Source organism: Acinonyx jubatus, chromosome B1 (assembly GCF_027475565.1).
Source record: "Acinonyx jubatus isolate Ajub_Pintada_27869175 chromosome B1, VMU_Ajub_asm_v1.0, whole genome shotgun sequence".
NCBI classification, from domain to species: domain Eukaryota; kingdom Metazoa; phylum Chordata; class Mammalia; order Carnivora; family Felidae; genus Acinonyx; species Acinonyx jubatus.
Window position 1 is genome coordinate 83,367,828 of NC_069382.1, and position 22,077 is coordinate 83,389,904.

Here is a 22,077-nt window from a genome sequence, read left to right on the forward strand (position 1 = left end):
TCCACACCATGTCTCCTAAACTGGGAGTTTTGCAAGGCCTTCATTTTTGTGGTGGTGATGACAGGTCTCCTTTCACAAGCAAGCCAGAGCACACATCGTTAAAATGTGCCCCATTCAGGCCAGATACCAAACACTGCCCACAACAGGGAAAGAGAGCCTCTGCAGACAACTGGACTGGAGGATAAAGTGGCTAGGACACAGCAGCCAAGTGCACACAGCACACATAGGAGGCACTCCTGTAAGTGCCAGGCCCTACAGAACAGGACACAACACTGCAGGGCACCACAGAACTTCTTCATAAAGCCATTACCCTCAAGAATAGGAGACATAGCTGACTTTCCTAACATAAGTGATATGCACAATGGAGAATTTAAAGCAATAATCATAAGGACACTGGGACTTGAGAAAAAAGTGGAGGACAACAGTGAAATCATTAATACAGAGATAAGTAATAACCTAGCAGAGATAAAGGGCTCAATAAACAAAATGAGAAACATGCTTGATGGAATGAACAGCAGGCTGGGAGAAGCAGAGGAATGAGTTAATGGCCTAGAAGACAGAGTTACGGAAAGTAATGAAGCTGAACAAAAGAAAAAAGAATCAGGCAAAATGAAAATAGACTTAGAGAACTCAGTGACTCCATCGAACATAATAACATTCATATTATAGGGGTACCAGAAAAAGAAGAGAGAGAAAAGGAGGCAGAGAATTTATTTGAGGAAATAATATCTGAAAACTTCCCTAACCCAGGAAGGAAAAAGATATCCAAGTCCAAGAAGCACAGAGAGATGCCAACAAAATCAACAAAGGCAGGTCCACACTGAGGCATATTGTAATTAAAATGGCAAAATATAGTGGTAAAGAAAAAATAGTAAAATAAGCAAAAGAAGACAGTTACATACAAAGGAAAACCTATAAGGCTATCAGGGTATTTTCCAGCAGAAACTTTCCAAGCCAGAAAGGAATGGGTGGCATGATATATTCAAAGTGCTGAATGGGAAAAACTTGCAGCTAGGAATATTCTACCCAGCAAGGCTGTCATTCAGAGTAGAAGGAAAGACAAACAATTTCCCAAACAAAAACTAGAGGAGATTGTGACCACTAAACCAGCCCTGAAGGAAATATTAAAAGGGACTCATTGAGTGGAAAGGAAAGACTCATACAGACCATACAGAATTCAAAATGGATTAAAAACCTAAATGTGAGATCTGAAATCATAAAAATCTTAGAATAGAGCATAGGTAGTAACATCAGCCTTGCCAAATTTTTTCTAGATAGGTCCCCTGAGGCAAGGGAAACAAAAACCAAAACCTATTGGAACTACGTTAAAGTAAAGCTTTTGCACATCGAAGGAAATAATCAATGAAATTAAAAAGCAACCTACAGAATGGGAGATGTTTGCAAATGATATATTGATAAAGGGTTAGAATCCAAAATACATAAAGAACTTATAAAACTCAACACCTATAAGACAAATAATCCAATTTAAAAATAGGCAGAAGAGGGGTGCCTGGATGGCTCAGTGGATTAAGCATCCTGCTCTTGATTTCAGCTTGGGTCATGATCTCGCAGTCCATGAGCTCAAGCCTTGCATTGGGCTCTATGCTGACAGTACAGAGCCTGCTTGGGATTCTCTCTCCCTGTCTCTCTTTGCTCCTCTCCCACACACATGCATGCTGTCTCTCAAAATAAATAAAAAACATTTTTTAAAAACTAGGCAGAAGACACGAACAGACATTTCTTCACAGAAGACATACAGATGGCCAACAGACACATGAAGAGATGCTCATCATCACTGATCATCCAGGAAGTGCAAATCAAAACTATAATGAGATAATTACCTCACATCTGTCAGAATGGCAAGAAACAACAGATGTTGGTGAGGATTGGAGGAAAAAGAACCCTTGTGCACTGTTGGTGGGAATGCAAACTTGGTGCAGGCACTGTGGAAAACAGTCTGGAGGTTCCTCAAAAAGTTAACAATAGAACTCTCCTACAATCTAGTAATCCCACTACTAGACATTTATCCAAATAATACAAAAGCACTAGTTCAAAAGGATACATGCATCACTATGTTTATAGCAGCATTATTTACAATAGCCAAGATATGGAAGCAGCACAAGTGTCCATCGAGGATAAAGAAGACGTGGTGTATATACACAATGGAATATTATTCAGCCATATAAAAGGAAATCTTGCAATTTGCAATGACATGATGGAGCTGGAGAGTATTATACTAAGTGAAATAAATCAAAGAAATGGCACAAAAACAGACACATAGACCAATGGAATAGAATAGAAACCCCAGAACTAGACCCACAAACGTATGGCCAACTCATCTTTGACAAAGCAGGAAAGAACATCCAATGGAAAAAAGACAGTCTCTTTAACAAATGGTGCTGGGAGAACTGGACAGCAACATGCAGAAGGTTGAAACTAGACCACTTTCTCACACCATTCACAAAAATAAACTCAAAATGGATAAAGGACCTGAATGTGAGACAGGAAACCATCAAAACCTTGGAGGAGAAAGCAGGAAAAGACCTCTCTGACCTCAGCCGTAGCAATCTCTTACTCGACACATCCCCAAAGGCAAGGGAATTAAAAGCAAAAGTGAATTACTGGGACCTTATGAAGATAAAAAGCTTCTGCATAGCAAAGGAAACAACCAACAAAACTAAAAGGCAACCAACGGAATGGGAAAAGATATTTGCAAATGACATATCGGACAAAGGGCTAGTATCCAAAATCTATAAAGAGCTCACCAAACTCCACACCCGAAAAACAAATAACCCAGTGAAGAAATGGGCAGAAAACATGAATAGACACTTCTCTAAAGAAGACATCCGGATGGCCAATAGGCACATGAAAAGATGTTCAGCGTCGCTCCTTATCAGGGAAATACAAATCAAAACCACACTCAGGTATCACCTCACGCCAGTCAGAGTGGCCAAAATGAACAAATCAGGAGACTATAGATGCTGGAGAGGATGTGGAGAAACGGGAACCCTCTTGCACTGTTGGTGGGAATGCAAATTGGTGCAGCCGCTCTGGAAAGCAGTGTGGAGGTTCCTCAGAATATTAAAAATAGACCTACCCTATGACCCAGCAATAGCACTGCTAGGAATTTATCCAAGGGATACAGGAGTACTGATGCATAGGGGCACTTGTACCCCAATGTTCATAGCAGCACTCTCAACAATAGCCAAATTATGGAAAGAGCCTAAATGTCCATCAACGGGTGAATGGATAAAGAAATTGTGGTTTATATACACAATGGAATACTACGTGGCAATGAGAAAGAATGAAATATGGCCTTTTGTAGCAACGTGGATGGAACTGGAGAGTGTGATGCTAAGTGAAATAAGCCATACAGAGAAAGACATATACCATATGGTTTCACTCTTATGTGGATCCTGAGAAACTTAACGGGAACCCATGGGGGAGGAGAAGGAAAAAAAAAAAAAAGAGGTTAGAGTGGGAGAGAGCCAAAGCATAAGAGACTGTTAAAAACTGAGAACAAACTGAGGGTTGATGGGGGGTGGGAGGGAGGAGAGGGTGAGAGGGTGGGTGATGGGTATTGAGGAGGGCACCTTTTGGGATGAGCACTGGGTGTTGTATGGAAACCAATTTGACAATAAATTTCATATATAAAAAAAATAAATTAATTAAAAAAATCAGTCAAAGAAAGACAAATACCATATGATTTCACTCATATGTGGAGTTTAAGAAACAAATGAGCAAAGGGAAAAAAGGAGAGACAGAGAGGGACAAAGCAAGAAACAGCCTCTTAACTATAGAGAACAAACTGATGGTTACCAGAGGGGAGGTGGGTGGAGGGGTGGGTCAAATAGGTGATGGGGATTAACGAGTGCACATGTTGTGATAAGCATTGGGTGATTAAAATAAAAACTTTTTAAAACAACATTCCTTTTGGGTTGTGTCAAAAGAAGTAACTATTATATAATGAAGTAATAGAATATAAGCGATAGTTAAGACAGAAAAAATATGAATGTTGTGTGTATAAGTCAGCATAAGCCACATTACAGACTTTCTAATAAAAGGACATGCCTGGCTTCACTTTTTTATAGGTATTCTTCAGAACTATATAAAGTGTCTCAAAAATTATTTTAGGCTCTTGTAATGCACTATTTCATCTCTTTCGTGAAACAGTAATATTATACTATATTTAAGTATATATAAGTATATAAGTATACTTATAAGTATATAGAAGTATAATAAGTATATAGAAGTACATATAAGTAAGTATTTAAGGTTGCTCTACCACTGGAATGATAATTTTACAAATAGATTATAAATTCCATGAAAATAGGGGTTATGCCCTGTATTTCACTATTTTTCCCTTATAATCTCATCACACAGAATTATGCATAGAGGGACACCTGGGTGGCTCAGTTGGTTAAGTGCCGATTTTGGCTCAGATCATGATCTTGTGATTCATGGGTTCAAGCCCCATGTCGGGCTTTGTGCTGACAGCTTGGAGCCTGGAGCCTGCTTCAGATCCTATGTCTCCCTCTTTCTCTGCCCCTCCCCTACTCGTGCGCGCTCTCTCTCTCTCTCAAGAACAAATAAACATTTAAAAAATTGTAAAGAATTATGCATAGAAAACGATATACTCAGTATGGTACATAAAACTTCATTACAGATCAACAACGGATTGTGATGCTTAGGAACGCTAACTCTGAACCCCAGTTAAACACACCAAAAGTAATTTCATTCTCTTCATTAGCAGACTTGTACTATGAAAAAATTGTACTCAATTATGTTTTGAATTTCAACAATTTAAGAAAAAAATTTTTAAAGAATTGTTTAAATAAAATTAAATTTTGAAAAAAATATTTCTGGTTCCTTTGAGTATAATCTGTGACTGTCGTTTGAAAATAATACTTGCCACTTAATTGCTCTGCTTAGCCCTTGAAAATAAAAAACAGTTGATGTGATTTTGTTGGGGCCAGGTATTTTGTAATACACATTAACACAATTGCAAAAATATCTGAGCTCTTGAATGAAAAACAAAAACCTTTGTTTATTTGGGTCCAGATTTCTTATTCTAAATGTAATATCCTACAGGTTTGTTACACTTACTCCTAGTAACTAGTAGCCTTGTCTCAATTCCTTTCAATTCCTGCTCCAGGTTTCTTTTCCAGTGGAAAGCAGCTCTTGGTTGAGACTGACTGGTTTTGCCAAAGCCAGGATCACAGCTTTGCTTGCCTTACCACATATATTGCTTATAGTTTGTCCATTAATTTTCCTGTTAACTGGCTAAATTTCATAGATGGTTTTTCATGCTTTAAAAAAAATCTTTTGGTTTAAGATTTTAATTCACTCATCGAACATTTATGGAGTTTCCATTAGATTGTAAGCTAGAAAGAGCAGGAATTAATGTGTTTTTGAACTACCATTTTTTTAAGATTTTTAATTTTTTTAAGTATTCCCTACCCCCATAATGGGGCTCAAACTCACAACCCCGACATCAGGAGTCACATGTCCTATCAACTCAGCCAGTAGGTGCCCCTTTTCACTACCATTGTTTCCAAAACCCTGGGACAAAATAAGTAATTCAGAATACATGGGGACTAATTGTCAGTTATCAAAGGCAGCTTTACTCTAGGTGCTGGGACCTTCTTGAGGGAAATGTAACAGGGATAGGTTATACAAACAAATGTCACGTTGCAAATGTTATGACAGTGTTATGAAGCAGCGGGAACAGATTCCATAAGGTATAGACGAGAAGGATCTTCTGTCTTGGGAGACATGGAAGAAGAGCTCCCTGAAGAAGTAGCCTGAGTTAAGATCAAAGGATTGTAGATCAAAACATTAGAGGAAGAAGAAAGGACAGAGAGTTCCATCCTGTTTAGTTTCATCTCAGTGTTTTTCCCTTTCACTCAATGTGCCCCCCACCATGGTATTTATCATTATAAACCTTCCTTGTTTTTCCTGCTACCTTAGTTTGCTAGCTACTCACGGACTTCTGCATAAATCTCAAGTGTATGTAGGTCTCCTTTTAGGTAACAACCAAACTTTTCTGTTAAAATTGCCGGTAATCATTTAGAAACTAAGGACAAAATATAAAAGAGAAAATGAATTAACAAGGAGAACACCTGTCTTCTACTTAATTTACTTATTTGCTGCAGTATGCTTGAGGAAGTGCCATATTGATAAACACTTAATAGATTTTGGCTGGTTAGTTCCTTGGCTGGTTGACTGATTAGCTGGCTGGCCAGATGTTGGTTGGCTGCTAGCTGATTGGTAGGTTGGCTGGCTAGCTTGCCAGGTATTGGTTGGATGGCTGGTTGGCCACATGTCCATTGATTGGCAGGCTGGCTGATTGGTTAGCTGGTTGGCTGATTGGATGGATGTTGGTTGGTGGGCTGACTGGCTGGTCTGTTGATAGGGTGATTAGTGAATAATAAGAGGTAGTTTAGCTTTGGCTTTACAGTCAAACTTAATTTAATTCAAATTCTGACTGAGTTTTCGTTGACTATGATATAAACAATTAAGTTCTGTAAGTCTCAGTTCTTTCTATAAAGTACTATTTTTTTTCCCATAGGGTTATTGTAAGAATGAAGGTGATATCGCATATAAAGCTTTAGCAGTACCTAGAGTATGTTAACTATTTGTTAGAATATGTTCACAATTTTAAAGAAAAGAAAGAAGCTTGAGTATTACTTTCAAAAGGAAAAAATATTAATGAAAGCAAGTGATTATTCTTGTTAAATGTCTTATTTATTATAGTCCTTCAAATATGTTTCACTGCTGCAAATACACATCTATTACAGGATAGTACCTAAGAAGGAGTTGCTACATGTAGAAAACTCACAGGCACACAAGCAAATCTGCTTGACAGATTAAAACTTAATTCTCTCATCACCCACCCCTTCTCCCTCTCCCCTTCTTCCTCATTGGTCTATCGTTACATTATTTCAGGGCTCACTAGGATGGGAACTTTCCCTATCAAAAAAAGAAAAAAGAAGTGATAATATATTATTTGACATGAGTTACAGTGGTTACACAGGTGTGTGCTTTATAATTATTTAAGCTGAACATGTATGTTTTATGCATTTTCCTATATGCATACCCACTCTTAAACATACACAGAGGATGCGAAATTGGCATGTAAGAATGTGATGGAATAGGATAGTACAGGTGAGATATAAATCTAGGCTGGGTCTATATAAGCAAAGGAAATCCCTTAAAATTCCAAATTGAAAGAAATACACAAACAATAAACCCTGATTGTGCAAAAGGAGATGAAGTTTATTCCAGCTACTCCAGAATGGCTATCTCCTTGTACAAGTTAAATGGCTAGAGTGGCAAGTTACTGAACTTAGGTGTGTGTATGCTAGTCTGCACAACTGTAACCCGCTCTGGAGTCCCTGTAGTGCGGGATTTTCCCATATCATTTGTCACTTGCTTAACATTGTGCATAAAGAGCTTCTCTCAATGACAGAGCTCTTTAATAGACCTCAATTACTAGAACCACTTTGCACAAATAGGACTACCCCATCTCTTCTAGCCATTGTCATTAGCACTCATGCCACTTGTGCATGATTTCAGAGATAGCTGGCCTGGTTTATTAAATGCCATCAGAAACAAGGTCAAGAATTACACATCTTTATTACTCACAAGCAGCTTTTGGTTTTTCAGCGCCGACTGGGAGATGCAGCAAAGAAAGCGATCAGCAAGCTCCAGGTCAGAACCATCAAGAAGGGCGACAAGGTAACAGCCTCTTTTCTTTTTTGGTAAGGGGCTATCTTAAAACAGTTCCTGACTTTTCTGGAAGCCAGGGTAGAAGAGAGGGAAGGGTGGGAAAAGGGGATACGTGACAATAGCTCTCCTGTAAGTCTGTTATTATACCCATCTTTATTAATATAATTCAAGACAGTTAATAAGATACAGGCAATAGAACAACAAAGTCGTTGAACAGAATATATAAGAAATTGAAAAGTAAGTATAGGAAAAACAGGTGGAGGTAGGATGCAATTTGTACACAAATATATTACCTGAACTGTGTAACAGAAATGGATCCCAAATTTAGGTTGGGGCTTTCCAGGAGCCAAGGCAAAGAAGGAAAACATGTTCAAGCAATATCTAATTACCTTATTCTGGTGTCCCACAAGGTAAAAACCAAATGGTTGTCCCTGGTGTTCCAACTTGAGAATATTTGTCCATAAATCCTTGCAAAGAGGACAGTGTTATATGATGAGTGATGTCCTCCACTGATGTCTGCAGTTAATACAGAAAGCATATTCAGTCCCTCTGACTCTAGCATCTAGAACCCCAAAGTCACTGCAGCAGCCTCCCTAGCTGTAGAATGATGACATAAGGCCAAGAGCAAAAGCATATCTTTTTTAAATTCACTATAATTAACATACAGTGTTATACAGTAGTTTCAGGTGTATGACCTAATGACCCAACAATTCTATACATTTCTCAGTGCTCATCAAGATAAGTGTACTCCTGGGGCGCCTGGGCAGCTCAGTTCGTTGAGCCTCCGACTTCGGCTCAGGTCATGATCTCATGGTTTACGGGTTTGAGCCCCATGTCGGGCTCTGTGCTGACAGTTCAGAGCCTGGAGCCTGCTTCAGATTCTGTGTCTCCCTCTCTCTCTCTGCCTCTCCCCTACTCACGCTCTGTCTCTCTCTCCTTCAAAAATAAACATCAAAAAAAAAAAAAAAGATAAGTGTACTCCTAATCACCCTTATTTGTTTTACCTGTCCCCTCACCCACTTCCCCTCTGGCAACTACCAGTTGGTTCTCTGTATTTAAGAGTTTGGGTTTTGTTGGTTGTTTTGTTTCCTTTTTTTTTTCTTTGTTCATTTGTTTCTTAGATTCCACCTATGAGTAAAATCATATGGTGTTTGTCTTTCTCTGACAGACTTATTTCACTTAGCATTATATTCTTTAGATCCATCCATGCAATCACAAATGGCAAGATTTCATTCTTTTTTATAACTGAGTAATATTCCATTGTGTGTGTGTGTGTGTGTGTGTGTGTGTATACACATATATACACACCACATCTTCTTTATCCAGTCATCTATCAATGGACATTTGGGTTGCTTCTATATCTTGGCTATTGTAAATACTGCTACAATGACCATATCAAAAGCAGAAGCATATCTTGAGGAGGAACAATAAAACAGTATAGTCCAGGCCCACAGACTTCTAAAGGTCTCTCTTCTCCCCAGAAGAAATTATAGAGCAGCGGATTGCAGTACATGTATTTGGGGCTCCTTGGGCCATTGTAAGGGATTCTCAACTCTTACATGTATTGTCTTTAGTCTGAATAATTGATTTGTCTCGCTACATGCTGCTGTTTTTCAACTATATAAAAATGCTGTTGAGCTTGATAAGATGAAATTCATTTAATTCATTACTAAACTTAAAGTATATTTTTTCATTACTTTTTCCCCTCAAACAAGAATAAAAGAGCAGGGACCACCACATAAGTCATATACAATGGGGTATTGAAAGAGATTTATATACTTGAATAAAAAGTTAAATCCATTGTTCTGGAGTTGTGTACATAAGATTCCCAAGGAGGTGATAGATGAAATAACGTTCAGACAATTCTCCCTAAACGCTATTTCTCATCCTTGAGCTTTTGATGTCACCTCTAATTATAATAAATAGCATTCTCAGTGATGGTATTTTTAAAAATTACTTTCTCACAATTATAATAAATAGCATAATTAGTAACGATACATTAAAAAACCGTTCCCTTACAAAAGCGCTTGCAGTGGAACCCAGAAACAAAAAGTGGAGGTTGGAAGGAATGGAAACTGAGCAATTTTTGATTAAGAAAATGGCAGCTGGGCCATTGAAAGCCTTGCTCCAAGCAAGCTCTCCTTGCTTGTTTGGATATTTCCCCAAGAGCTGAAGCTACACAAGTAGGCTCATCTGTATTTTCTCTGTTACAGGAAACAGAGCCCGATTTTGATAACTGTGCAGTTTGCATTGAAGGGTACAAGCCCAACGACGTTGTACGGATCTTGCCCTGCCGGTGAGTCACTGGGCTGCCTGCTTTTGAATGGGGTGTGCATGCCGAGTGCCTGCTGACCTCCCTGGCTCAGACCTGCATGGCCTAGCCCAGCAAGGTCAGTCTGCACAACCATTTCCGGGTTTAAGTATCAAACAATCAAAAACCTTGTTCTTTTTGTGTGACCGTTCCCCTTGAAAACATTCTTTCTTGTGAAATAAATATTTTTCTGATCTTCCTTGCACCAAAGGATGAGTACTGCTATTCATTAGAACCTCATGATACACAATTTGATGATATGGCTCCAAGTAAGAGCTTTCTGTAACAACAAAACTGTGGTATTTAGAATCAGTTCCCACTTTCACAAGTGCAGTTTTAATATAATTAATGAACTCTTAAAAGTATGCTGTGAATACTCATGAAGGGATCAACAGCCAGAATATGGTCAGGAGTACCTGGGAAGTCAAAGGCAAATTTCATTTCCCTTGTTTTTGTTTTTTTTGGATTTTTTGTTTGTTTGTTTGTTTGTTTTGTTTGTTTTACCGGCAGGAAGGGAATGTGACAGTCACTCCGAAACTCCTAGAATTTGGAAATGCCAACAGGTCTAGTTTCAAGAACTCCCCAAGTGATTTCTTGTATAACCCTAATCCTTCTCCCTAATTGAAATTCACTGTTAAGGTATTTGAATTTTTTATATAGCTAAAATTAAATAAGTTTAAATACTTCAATGAAATCAAATACTTCAAGACTGCACAAAAGCTGTCTTCCTGTAATTAAACAGCTTTTTTAGTGTTGTTGTTGCATCTGTGAAGTATCCTAGACATAAAAAAATTATCCCTTGAAGAAAGGTTCTTCACTTAGAAAGATTAGCTTTAAAAATTCTTAAGAGTATTTAAGTAAATAAAGTAGATAAAATACACAAAGATATAAATCAGGGCACCTTTAAGAACTGTTTTTTAGAAATACAAAAGAAATAAAATATGCCTGTAAAGGAATTAGTTTAATAATCCCAAAATGACAAAGAAGTGTCAAAAAAAAAAGGACAGGGTATGCAAATAAATGCAGAAACTCCCAAGGGGAATGGTCTCTTCTGAAATGCTTTTAGGCACATTGATCATCAGGAAAGGGCCTGGAGAAAAGTGCACTGTGCTGGCCCTAGCCAAAGCCTTCCCTGGGGATTCACTTTCCCTAGTTTATAGATGCTTGACTGTCTCTATGGCAAAATCATAAACTGGGACACATGAAGGCTCGATGGGTCTTCCTATGAGGGAATGTATCAATTCTCTCTTCAGACATTACACTTGGTATTTACTTGGTGACTTCTAGAAACACTGGCAAAGAATGGCAGGCGGTGTGTGAGCTACAGAGATGCTGCTCCAGAGGTAGCATTTTTTTATGTCTACAATATTTTACTAAGGGTTTCATAAAGCCTCATAGAAGCGAGGAACGTGCTTTGCTTCTGCTTGGTGTATGTTTAGAGCTCTATGAGGGTACTACTAAAAAAAAACATCAAAGCAAATTTAAGTTGAATTGAAACTTTTTCTTGAGAATATAAATGTGATTAAGAAAATCTGTTTTAAAAACTATATATAGCATTACTTTAGCTCTGTAATCCATATTGTATAAAGTGACTTCTTCATCTAGAGCTCTGTCATGTATATTCCATGTTACTGCGTAGAATTAACTAGAAGCTGCATAATATCCAAGCCATAGATGTACCACAATTCAATTTACCACGCGCCTGTTGTGGAACATTGGCTGATTTCAGTTCTTAATTATGACAAATTACATTGCTTTAGCAGTGTTTAGATTGTCATCATGTACTATTCCAGATCTATCTCCTACAGTATAATTTTTGGAAATACTAACCAGGGAAATAGCATTTTAATATTTACAAAAAAAAAATAAAAGTTTAGGAACTTCAAGTATATTTATACTAGCCCTTGCCCTAGGCCAGTTCAGTTTGGCCTGAAACTCTTCATTTTTACATTATTATTTGGTTCTCAGCTCATTCCTTGATTCTTTCTGCTTCAAGCTTCTTATTGTCCATCTGCTTTTATTTCCTTATTGTGGGCCCTGCTTTAAATAACAAAATAACATTGAGAATTACCAAGTACAGGTTAGAGTTCCTTATCGTTTGATCTTAGATGAGCCATATATATTTACTCTTTGAAGAGCTCATCCATTTTTTCCGTGCTGACTTTAAAGTCGAGATATTTTGATGCCTGTTGCTTGTTTCTGCCAGACAGTCTGCGCTAATGGATGTTAGCAAACAAATGCACTGGCATTTGCTTTTTGCTACATAATTTCCTCTGGGGTATGATTAAGCCCTAGCTCCTATGAACTTTATAGACTCTCTTTCTCATTATTTCCAGGCTGACTCACCCACGGAATTTTTTGCATCCCCTCGGAGTATAAACAGTTTCCAAAAAAAAAAAAATCTAGATTGTGTCTTTCTTCTTTTATACTCTTTTCTGCAGCCTCCTAACTTTTGACACACCAGGTACATCACTTCTCTATTGGGGTCACTTAGGGTATCTTTCCGGATCACTCCAGGATGTTCTTGTACCATGATTTTTTCAGAGTCATTCTCTTGTCTGTGTCTTTTGGAAACCCTTGCACAAATGAGGGTGAATTAACAAATGATCTCCCTTCCTTATTTGTAGTCACGGCGATTACTGAAGTTGAGTCACGCACATACGCACTTAGCATTTTCCCCCAGGGGCCTTCTCCGGCACATGCACAGACGAGGCTCCCTGTGGGGCCAGACAGGCATGCACATCCACAGCAACACACAAAGCACCTCAGGGTCAGACAGGGCCAACTTTTGTGGTTTGGGTTTGATCCTAACGCACCGCTAGGATGTTTTCCAAAGAACTTTGATTTTGCTTACAGCATCTATATGCCGAAATCTACATTACAGTTGACCTTAGGGCTGGTTTTGGTGAGTCAGATTTGTACTGGTGATTATGATTTTTAGCTACAGAAGATATTTTATTGAAGCACTGAATTGAAATGTTACTGTCTTCTCTTGTCCAGAGAATAAGCTGGGCTCTCAGATTCTTCCCGTGGCTTTTATCCTACGGTGTTCCTTTTCTTCAGTAGTTAACCATTTCAGTCTATTTAGCTACCCAGTTTCAAACACTCCGGCTCAAAAAGAATCTGACCTCCTTGGGCAGGGCGAAAGTCTGGCATTAAAAAAAATAAGAAGAAGAACGAAAGAAAGAAAGGAATATATGCATCCTTTCCCTAGGTGCCTATAGAATTATTTCCTTTCTCTGATGGATCCCTACAGCATTATCATTAATTTAGGAGGGTATTAGTGTCTGCTACTGTCTTTTCCTTTGACTTTGGGAACTCTTGTATGTTGTAGGAACAATTTTAAAGGGCCTGAATGCTTCATTTGAAACAATAGACATTTATTGTGTGGCCGCCGTGTGCCAGGCATGGTGTGAAGTACCAGAGTTGAAAACTCTGGCATGATCTCTGCCCTAAAGGAAATCAGTGTAGTGTGGAAGAGAGAGATGTGAGTTTAAACAAGCAATCACAATTCAGAGCGATGCGTACAACAACCAAAGCAAGATGGATTTTAAAAAGTTGGAGGAAGCAAAGCTAGGCACAAGAAAGGCTCCACAAAAAAAAGTACATTTTCACACTAACAGCAGTTTGCTTTGTCTATTACATCTTCATTATAGAAGATTGGTATACTGGATAAATATTTAATTATCTGACTCCCTCAGCGTTAGCAGATAACAACTGCTAATATTTGTGTATATTTCCTTGCTTTGATTTGCCATGCCTATTTTTTCAAGTTTGAGACACTACTGTCAGCATCGTTTATTATCCTGCTCTTTTCACTTAATATTCTGAGAATATGTTAGAAATGGTTCCAGATTATTAGTGGCTCATTTTGACTTGCCTTTGGCCTCTGACTCTGTAGGCAGAAGCTGATCAAACTCTAAATTAAATAAACCAACCAAAGCCCCTGGCATGTTGGTGCTTATTTAGAACCTGCTCCTCAAGAGTCCAGATGTTTTCACAGGCCAGTCAGAATATTCTACTGAGGTTAAACAGGAAGGTGTCCTGGCTCCCGTTAGCTTGTTCCTTAATAACCTGTTGATGAGCTCTTCGCGTCTCACCATCCCACCCCACTTAAAGAAAACAGACAAAAGCAGTTTTTCACATACAGATGATATCGTTGGGTTATGCAGAAGTGACCCGTGGAAGCAGCATGCCCTGCTGGCTTCCTGTCATGACAGTTGGATTACAGATAACATCCTCTCAAACTAAATTATCATCTTTGGTAGATATGCCCCCACTTTTACCTTGCTCATAAACAGAGTTCCCATGCAACAAATTCCCTCATATAGTCACATTTTGTAAACAGTGTTTCCTGGAGGACACTGTAGGAGGCAGTCACTACTACCTGTGCTCTTACTGAGGTCTTTGATTTTGATATTTTAGAGCAGGGGTTAGTGGTTGGATAAGGAAAGCAACTTAGTTGTAACACCTATCCCAAAATAGTTCTGGTTGGGAAGCGTGGCGCTTATACTGTTTAGTGTTGAAGCTTCAAGCCAGCTTCCAGTGTTTGAAGGAGAACAGCAGGCAGGGCTGCTCTGAGCACCCCCTGAGTCAAGGTCAATGAGTGGCCTGTGGGTCCAGGGCTTGTCCAGGCTCCTGGTTCTTCACAACAGGATGTCATTTTTGTCATGAGCAGGGTTACCTGTTAGATCAGATAATTCTGGAAAGGGTTGGGGGGATAAAAGATACATAACATAAAATTGACCTTTTTAACCATGTTTTAAGTTTATAATTCAGTGGCATTAAGTACATTCACATTGTTGTATGATCACCACTACTGCCCTTTTCCAAAACTTCATTTTCTCAAACTAAAACTCTGTAACCATTAAATGTTAACTCCCCATTCCCCTAGTCTGGAGGGTTGTGTGTGTGTGTGTGTGTGTGTGTGTGTGTGTGTGTTGTATTTTTAATTTAGCCTTGACCTTTATTATAAAGAAAATGTCAATGAAGAAACCTAGATTTTGATGTAAGCATCTAATTTAACTTGAGGTTGGCTAACTAATAATCAATTTTTACATATTCAATTTAAAACCTAACAAAGAATGATAATTATTATCATTGTTGCTATTATTATTCTTGTTACTATTATTACAATACTAATATGATGTTACTCTTATTATGATTAGGACTATAAGTGCTCCTGTTACCATTACTAACATCATTACCACCATCCATTCTTTCCTGGCTTTCTGTAGTAGCTTTCTCACTAATCATCCTGCTTCAACTCCTGCCCCTTAATTATTCATTCTGATAAGTCTATTTTTAATTATCCAGCTAGATTAGCCGGACTCCAGGTACTTTTTTAGCAAGTACAACTTTAAACTCATTAAATGTATCAAAAGTGTGATTTTTAAAAAAGTCTACTCTTTGGGAAGATTTATTGAAATATAATTCAGTCCTTTTGTTTCTCTGAATATACATCTGTAATAAGGTAGGTTCACAGAAATCCAGAAAAGCAGAAATCCTGCCCTATTACACATATTAGCTCCTCAGGGAGAATGGAGTTGGCTGGTGCAATTGCCAGCATTTTTATCAGGGATTGGTTGCTGTAAAAAGCAATCTTCAGAAACTTGCCGTTGTGTCTCTTGTTAGGATTTTATTCTATGACTTCTTCATGGGGCTTTGCCAGAGCAGCTCATGTACAGAATAATCACACTTCTTCCAAGCAAAGGAATGTTTTTATATTGTGGGTAATGAATTATGATACCATCCAGATTTTTTTCTGTTTGTCAGTAGAAGGCCAAGAGCCAAAATTGTGGCCCACCCCTAGCCAAAAGGGATTTTTTAGCTTTATCCTTGGCCGTTTTATGTCTCCATTCTTGTTTTAATTTCTTCTTTTTCATTTACGGCACCTTTTTGAATATCTGCATCTCCTAAGTCACCTTAAGTCGTTTCTAAGATAAACATTTTCCATGTTTGTAAAACTTTATCAACATCATTTTCAATTAACATATAATGTCTCATATGTCATCATTTATTTGACTATTTTTAGACATTTAAGCTGTCCCCCACACATACATATTTTTTGCTATAATAAATAACACAGCTATAAATAGTTATGTGTGTAGACCTTAGTTGATATTTCAGATTATTTCCTTGTTTCTGGGGTTATGAATTCAAATTGCCTAATTGTTGCCCATGAAGCTTTACTGAAGGAGTTTTCTAATAAGAGGTAAGAATGTCTCAAGCAAAGATAACTAACTGATGCAACCTATAGTTGACAGATTATAGTGCAGGAGTCGGGGATGATGGTGGAGAGGCAGGCAGGCCTAGATCATTGGACCCGAATGCCCATCTGGATTATAGCCAGGGGCTGAGGGGCTTGCTGGGTTCAGCTTTTGCTGTTTACATTGCATGTTGGCATTATGTGGAGTATAACTCAGAGGGATCTGACAGGAGTCTGAGGACCAGTTAAGAGACTATTGCAAAGTCAAGGTAAGAAATTCTGGGGGCCCAAACTGGAGTCAGGAGAGATTTGGGAAGTAAACCCAGCATGAGACAGCATTTACAACAGTTGAAAATGGCCACCCGTACCAGCTGGTGATTGGTAGATACATCTGTAATTGTTTATATTTAAAACATGTGCATATCTTTGCATTTTGATTCTAAATAATAGGAAAAAATCATGCAGGTATCGCACTGTTGCTCAAAAACCATAACAGAAGAAACAGATTTCTAGCACTGAAACAGATTTAATCACAAAACAAATAAACAAACACCTTGAGGACCAGCTTTGGCTCACCTAGGCAAAGTTCCATTTTGGAAAGATGATTGTTGGATTCTGGGTGGTAAAATATGCCACATTTCCTCTTCTATCCATTTTAGGAATGAGACTAGTTGGGGACATAGAATTTATCATACTGCCTTTTTTTTTTTGAAACTTAAGTCTACATTTTTACAAAGATCAGAACACGAGTAACAGCATTTGTTTTGAAAGTGATGAAATGGAGATTTAAACACAATAATATGCCAAATTATAAATCAAAAACAGAATAAGTGGTTACTGTTAGAGTATAGAACAGATTTATAGTGAAGGACGAATGAAGCTTATATTTGTGAATTGATACTCTAACTTACAAAAGAATTTCTGGTGACATTTCAATATCTGAGGTAGATAGAAGCTAAAAGGGTGAGGCCTGGAGATTTGGAAAAGGAATGCTTTTGAGGTCAGTTGAAAAGTCAAAGCTGACATTTGTTTTACTAGTTTTGATGAGTTCTTTGAAAGGCCTGTTACATGTGTCAACAACTGACGAGATGATCATATGTCCACTCTGTCCATCTAACCAACCCAACAGCCAGCTGCTTCCCTTTCTCAGCTGATGTAACTGACATATTTGTAACATGGACCTAATTATTGGCTCCTCAAATACTATAATCCATTAACTCCTGTGCCCTAGGACAGGTGACATTTTCTTCTGCCAGGGAAGCAGCTCTGGGAGACATCTAGAATAAAGTACATGGCTAACAGTAGAGGGATCCATTTGTAAAACTGTCTGAAAAAAGCATGTATCCTAAGACTCCCAGAGTACTTGCCTGGCAAGGCCCAGCCTCCTTAAAATCAAATTAATAAGATGTACTGAGCTAATGGAGGTGTAAGCACAGTGCCTACACCAAAGTGCCTTGCTAAACAAACAGTGGCTTTCATCCAATGGGAAACTGTTCACTATGTCTCAGAGAATATCCTTGTTTTCATTGGATGCTTCCAACCAGATCCACCTGGACATTTCATAGCCTTCCCTGCTTCTCCTGAAACTCTGATGTGAAGTCCAGATCTTGGATGACAGCCCAGAGCAATACCACAGTTCAACCCTGATATTCATGATAAACTTGTCTTTTTAAGGGGCACAGGGTCTCTCATTCACTCTCCCTGCAAGATACTACAAGACCATAATGAACAACATAAGAAATCGTTCTAATCTCCTATAAAAAATGAACATCATTTTAACATTTGAAAACTTTAAAAATCATAATCAAGTTTTACCGAAAGCACTGAAAATAGATGGTAGTTCCCTTAAGGTTTTTAACCCCAGGGATCAGTCTGATTGTAAGATGAGTCAAGTGTACTGAATGTCCATGTGAACAGAAAATTCCAAACTGTTTATGAGTAAAAAAAAAAAACAAAAAACCTATAAAACTCTGTAATGTGATCAGGATTCTGACTATGAGTCCTATAATTCATGAAGTGGAAAACAAAGGGGTAATTTCTGGACAGGCAGTAATGGTCTATCCTGACTTTATCCTGCCGTGACCGATATATACGCTTGATTAGGAACAGATTTTTTTCCAGGTTCCTTATTTGTGAAAAGAGTGATGAATGTTGGCTGATTTTCATGAGGTTTGACTTATTCTTTCATGCCCATGTTATGCAAATTAGATTATTAGTCATCATTTTCACAGCTATTTCTTTATACATGTGATTTTAAAAATAACTTCAAGGTTTTATTGCTAATTGTGGGAAATTTTGAAAATAGGGAAAAGTATAAAGTAAACAAAAATAATCTCACCACCCAGAAATAATCATTATTCATATTAGTATATTAAATTTTTCTAATGGATATATATAAACATCGCATGTATATTGGTAAACCTTGTAGAGCCAGACCATTAATATAAATTTTTTCTACTTTCTTATTTGACATTAAGAAGTAAGCATTGGTGGGGGATGGGCTAAATGGGTGATGGGCATTAAGGAGGGTACTTGTTGGGATGAGCACTGGGTATTATATGTAAGTGATGAATCACTAAATTCTACTCCTGAAAATAAATAAATAAATAAATAAATAAATAAGCATTTTTCTATAACTTTAGAAATTTTTTAAAAATACTTTAGTGGTTGCACAATATAGTCCGTTGTTGGAGTTTATTTAATTGTCCCCTGTTGTTCAGCAAATAAATTGCTTTCAGTTTTCATCATTATGAAATCACGACCATTTTAATTGTTTATATATACTATTTCTGTATTTGTCCCTTAGGATACATTTTTAAAAGTCAATTTACGGAGTCAAAAGTGATTTTGAAGGATCTTGATGAGTTTTGTCGAACTGTTTTCCTAAATGGTGGTAACAATTTACTCCCCACCAGCAGAGGTGGGCATGCTTATGTTAGCGAACCTTTGGAACCATGAAGTACCATGGTGTAAGCATCTTCCTCATCTGATAGCCACATATAAAGACAGTGCCTAGTTTTAGTTCCCACATCTTTGATTTCTCTGAGATGTTACTGTGACCTACCACGGTACTTCATACTTAGTCCACTGTTGTTAACTAAACTCATAAATCATATCTAATGTAAATTGTCATTGGCTATAAGATGGTTCATAATATCAGAGGTGTTAAAATGCGGGGGAGGAAATGGTATGGCCTAGAATTGGTAAAATGCGATATTAAGTAGTTTTAATATTTGTTTTCATACTTTTAGTGCATAGTGCTTTTTCTCTATTTTTATTTTGTTTTTATAATCCTTTTTGATAAAAAAAGCACATTATAAAAGTTATGAATTTTCATCTGGTTGCTGATCTCTTTAATGCTTCCCTACCAAGAAGTAAGATAACTGATCAATTAATTATTTTTCAAATTTATCTGAAATTTATGTAGGTATAAAGCATCTCACTCATTAGTCATTGTGTATGAAAACTATTGTTTACAAAACTCATTTTTTCAGGAATATCAATTTACACACTCTGCCAAATTACAAGTTAGATAGTGTGGTGGGAGTTTAAAATGGCACAGTTGCTTTGGAAATGTGTTTGACAGTTTCTGTGAAAGTTAAATGCATACTACCCTCTAATCTAGCAATTCTACTCTTGGATACATCTCCAAGAGAATGAATGTGTACATTCACAGAACGACTTGTACAAGAATGGTCATAGCGTGTTTATTCATTATGGGCAAAAAGTGAAAACAACTAGCAAGAGGAAAATCTATAGATTGATTTGGTACATACATGCAATGGAATATTAGTAATAAGAAGAAACAAGAAACAAGCTATTGATATATATCAAAGCATAGATAAATATGAAAATATCATGTTAAGCAAAAGAAGCCAGGCAAAAATAAATACCTACTTTATGATTCCATTTGTATGAAATTCAGTCACAGGCAAAGCTAACCTGTGGTGACAGAAGTCATAATGGTGGCTTCATGGCAAGGAGTGGGTATTCACTGGTAAGGAGAGAAGAGAAGTATGGGGTGATGGAAACAGTGGGTGTTTGTACATAAACATATACCTACTCAGTAAACCATCAAGCTTGCTTAAGATCTGTATCTTTAGGGGTGCCTGGGTGGCTCAGTTGGTTAAGCATCTGATTCTTGGTTTCAGCTCAGGTAATAATATCACAGTTCATGAGTTTGAGCCCCTCATCAGGCTCTGTGCTGACCGTGTGAAGCCTGCTTGGAATTCTCTCTCTCCCTCTCTCTCTGCCCCTCCCCTGCTCACTCTCTCTGTCTCTCTCTCAAAAAATAAATATATATATTTATATATATATGTATATTTTTTTAAATCTATACCTTCATTTAAAATAATGGAAAAAAATAGGGGTGCCTGGGTGGCTCAGTCAGTTGAGCGTCCGACTTCGGCTTGCGTCATGATCTCATAGTTTGTGAGTTCAAGCCCTGCATCTGGCTCTGTGCTGACAGCTCAGAGCCTGGAGCCTGCTTCAGATTCTGTGTCTCCCTCTCACTCTGCCCCTCCCCAGCTCACGCTCTGTCTGTCTCAACAATAAATAAACATTAAAAAAACACTTAAAAAAATAAACATAAAATAATGGGAAAAAATGTTTTAAATACCAAAGAAGCTACATTGTGGACTTTTTAACAAATGTAGTTCATTTTGTACATTAGTCAAAATTAACATCTAAATTCCAAGTTTGTTGATGGTGTTTTCTAATAAGTTTTTTCTTTGATTCTTTTGGGTCTATCGGTATACACTGCCAAAAATTATCACTTAATCTAAGGGATTAAAGGAAGGAAACATGAAAGGAAATAGCAGTGCTGATAAATGATGTCTGGTGGGTTATTTTCTGTTGTATTTTCAACAGAGCGAATGCTGCCTTAGGAAAGAAGTCTTGAACTGTAATAACCTTCTTAAATATGGCATTCTGACTTCAAATGTCCTGATCCCCAGTTATATTAATCAACTGGACACACAGGATGAATGCCAACCAGCTTTCCTGCTCTAGCCAAATGATATAATTAGACCAGGGTCAAGTTTTAATCACAGAGCTTCCCTCTACCAGAACCCAAAGAAATGAAACCCCTATAAAATGAGGGTCTGAAATTCCCTTGTAACTTGCATTCCCAAAGGATAAATTTCTTCCATTGTAGCTAAAAAAGAAATTGAGTGTAGTAGCCAGAGGATCTTACACCATTCCTTAATATTTGAAGTTTATTGGTTTTTCTTTAATGCTATTTAAACCTGATGGTACAGACAACTAGATGAAATTAAGTAGCTGTTTATTATAATACTTGAACATTGTAAAGCACTCTACTGTTACATATAATGTCTAATTTGTATCTCACAACAACCTATAATAAAGGTAGAGCAGGTATCATTACGGCTCCTTTATTTTACTGAAAGAAACCTGTTAACTCAGAGAGGCTGGTCAGAGCCCAGAGCAAAGCCAGGTTCTCTGACTTCTCAGGCTTGGTTCTTTCCCCTGTAAAGCTGCATTTGACACCTTTACCCACCCACCCCCACCCCCCCGTCACGCAAGGATGCTCTGTTGAATGCTCAGCTCTTGGAATATGGTTTAATAAAGTCTATCCCCAGAAACCCCCATCTCACTCTAGGCCAAATGCCTGAGCATCCCAAAGAAACCAAATCCAATGTAAGCTAGCTTTAAGGATTTTACTCTCTCCACACTGATTCCAAGTTTAGTTTTGTGTCCCTGAAAACAGGCCAGCCTTGTTCATAGGAGGCCAGTGCTGGTGCTGGTAAGGTGAGCAATAATTTATTTCACTGCATTCTTTTTTTCTCCCCACTCCATCAGGTAAAAC

General features: G+C 37.8%; 1 protein-coding gene across 3 annotated transcripts in view; it reads left to right on the forward strand.

Moving 5' to 3' along the window:
• Positions 1–22,077, forward strand: part of RNF150 (ring finger protein 150) — a 285,841-nt gene that overhangs the window by 170,005 nt on the left and 93,759 nt on the right. For all 3 annotated transcript variants that reach the window (XM_027066582.2, XM_053216930.1, XM_027066562.2), the window contains exons 3-4: positions 7,669–7,740; positions 9,945–10,027. In XM_027066582.2, coding sequence (XP_026922383.1) covers positions 7,669–7,740; positions 9,945–10,027 — 155 coding nt within the window. The remainder of the gene's footprint in view (positions 1–7,668; positions 7,741–9,944; positions 10,028–22,077) is intronic.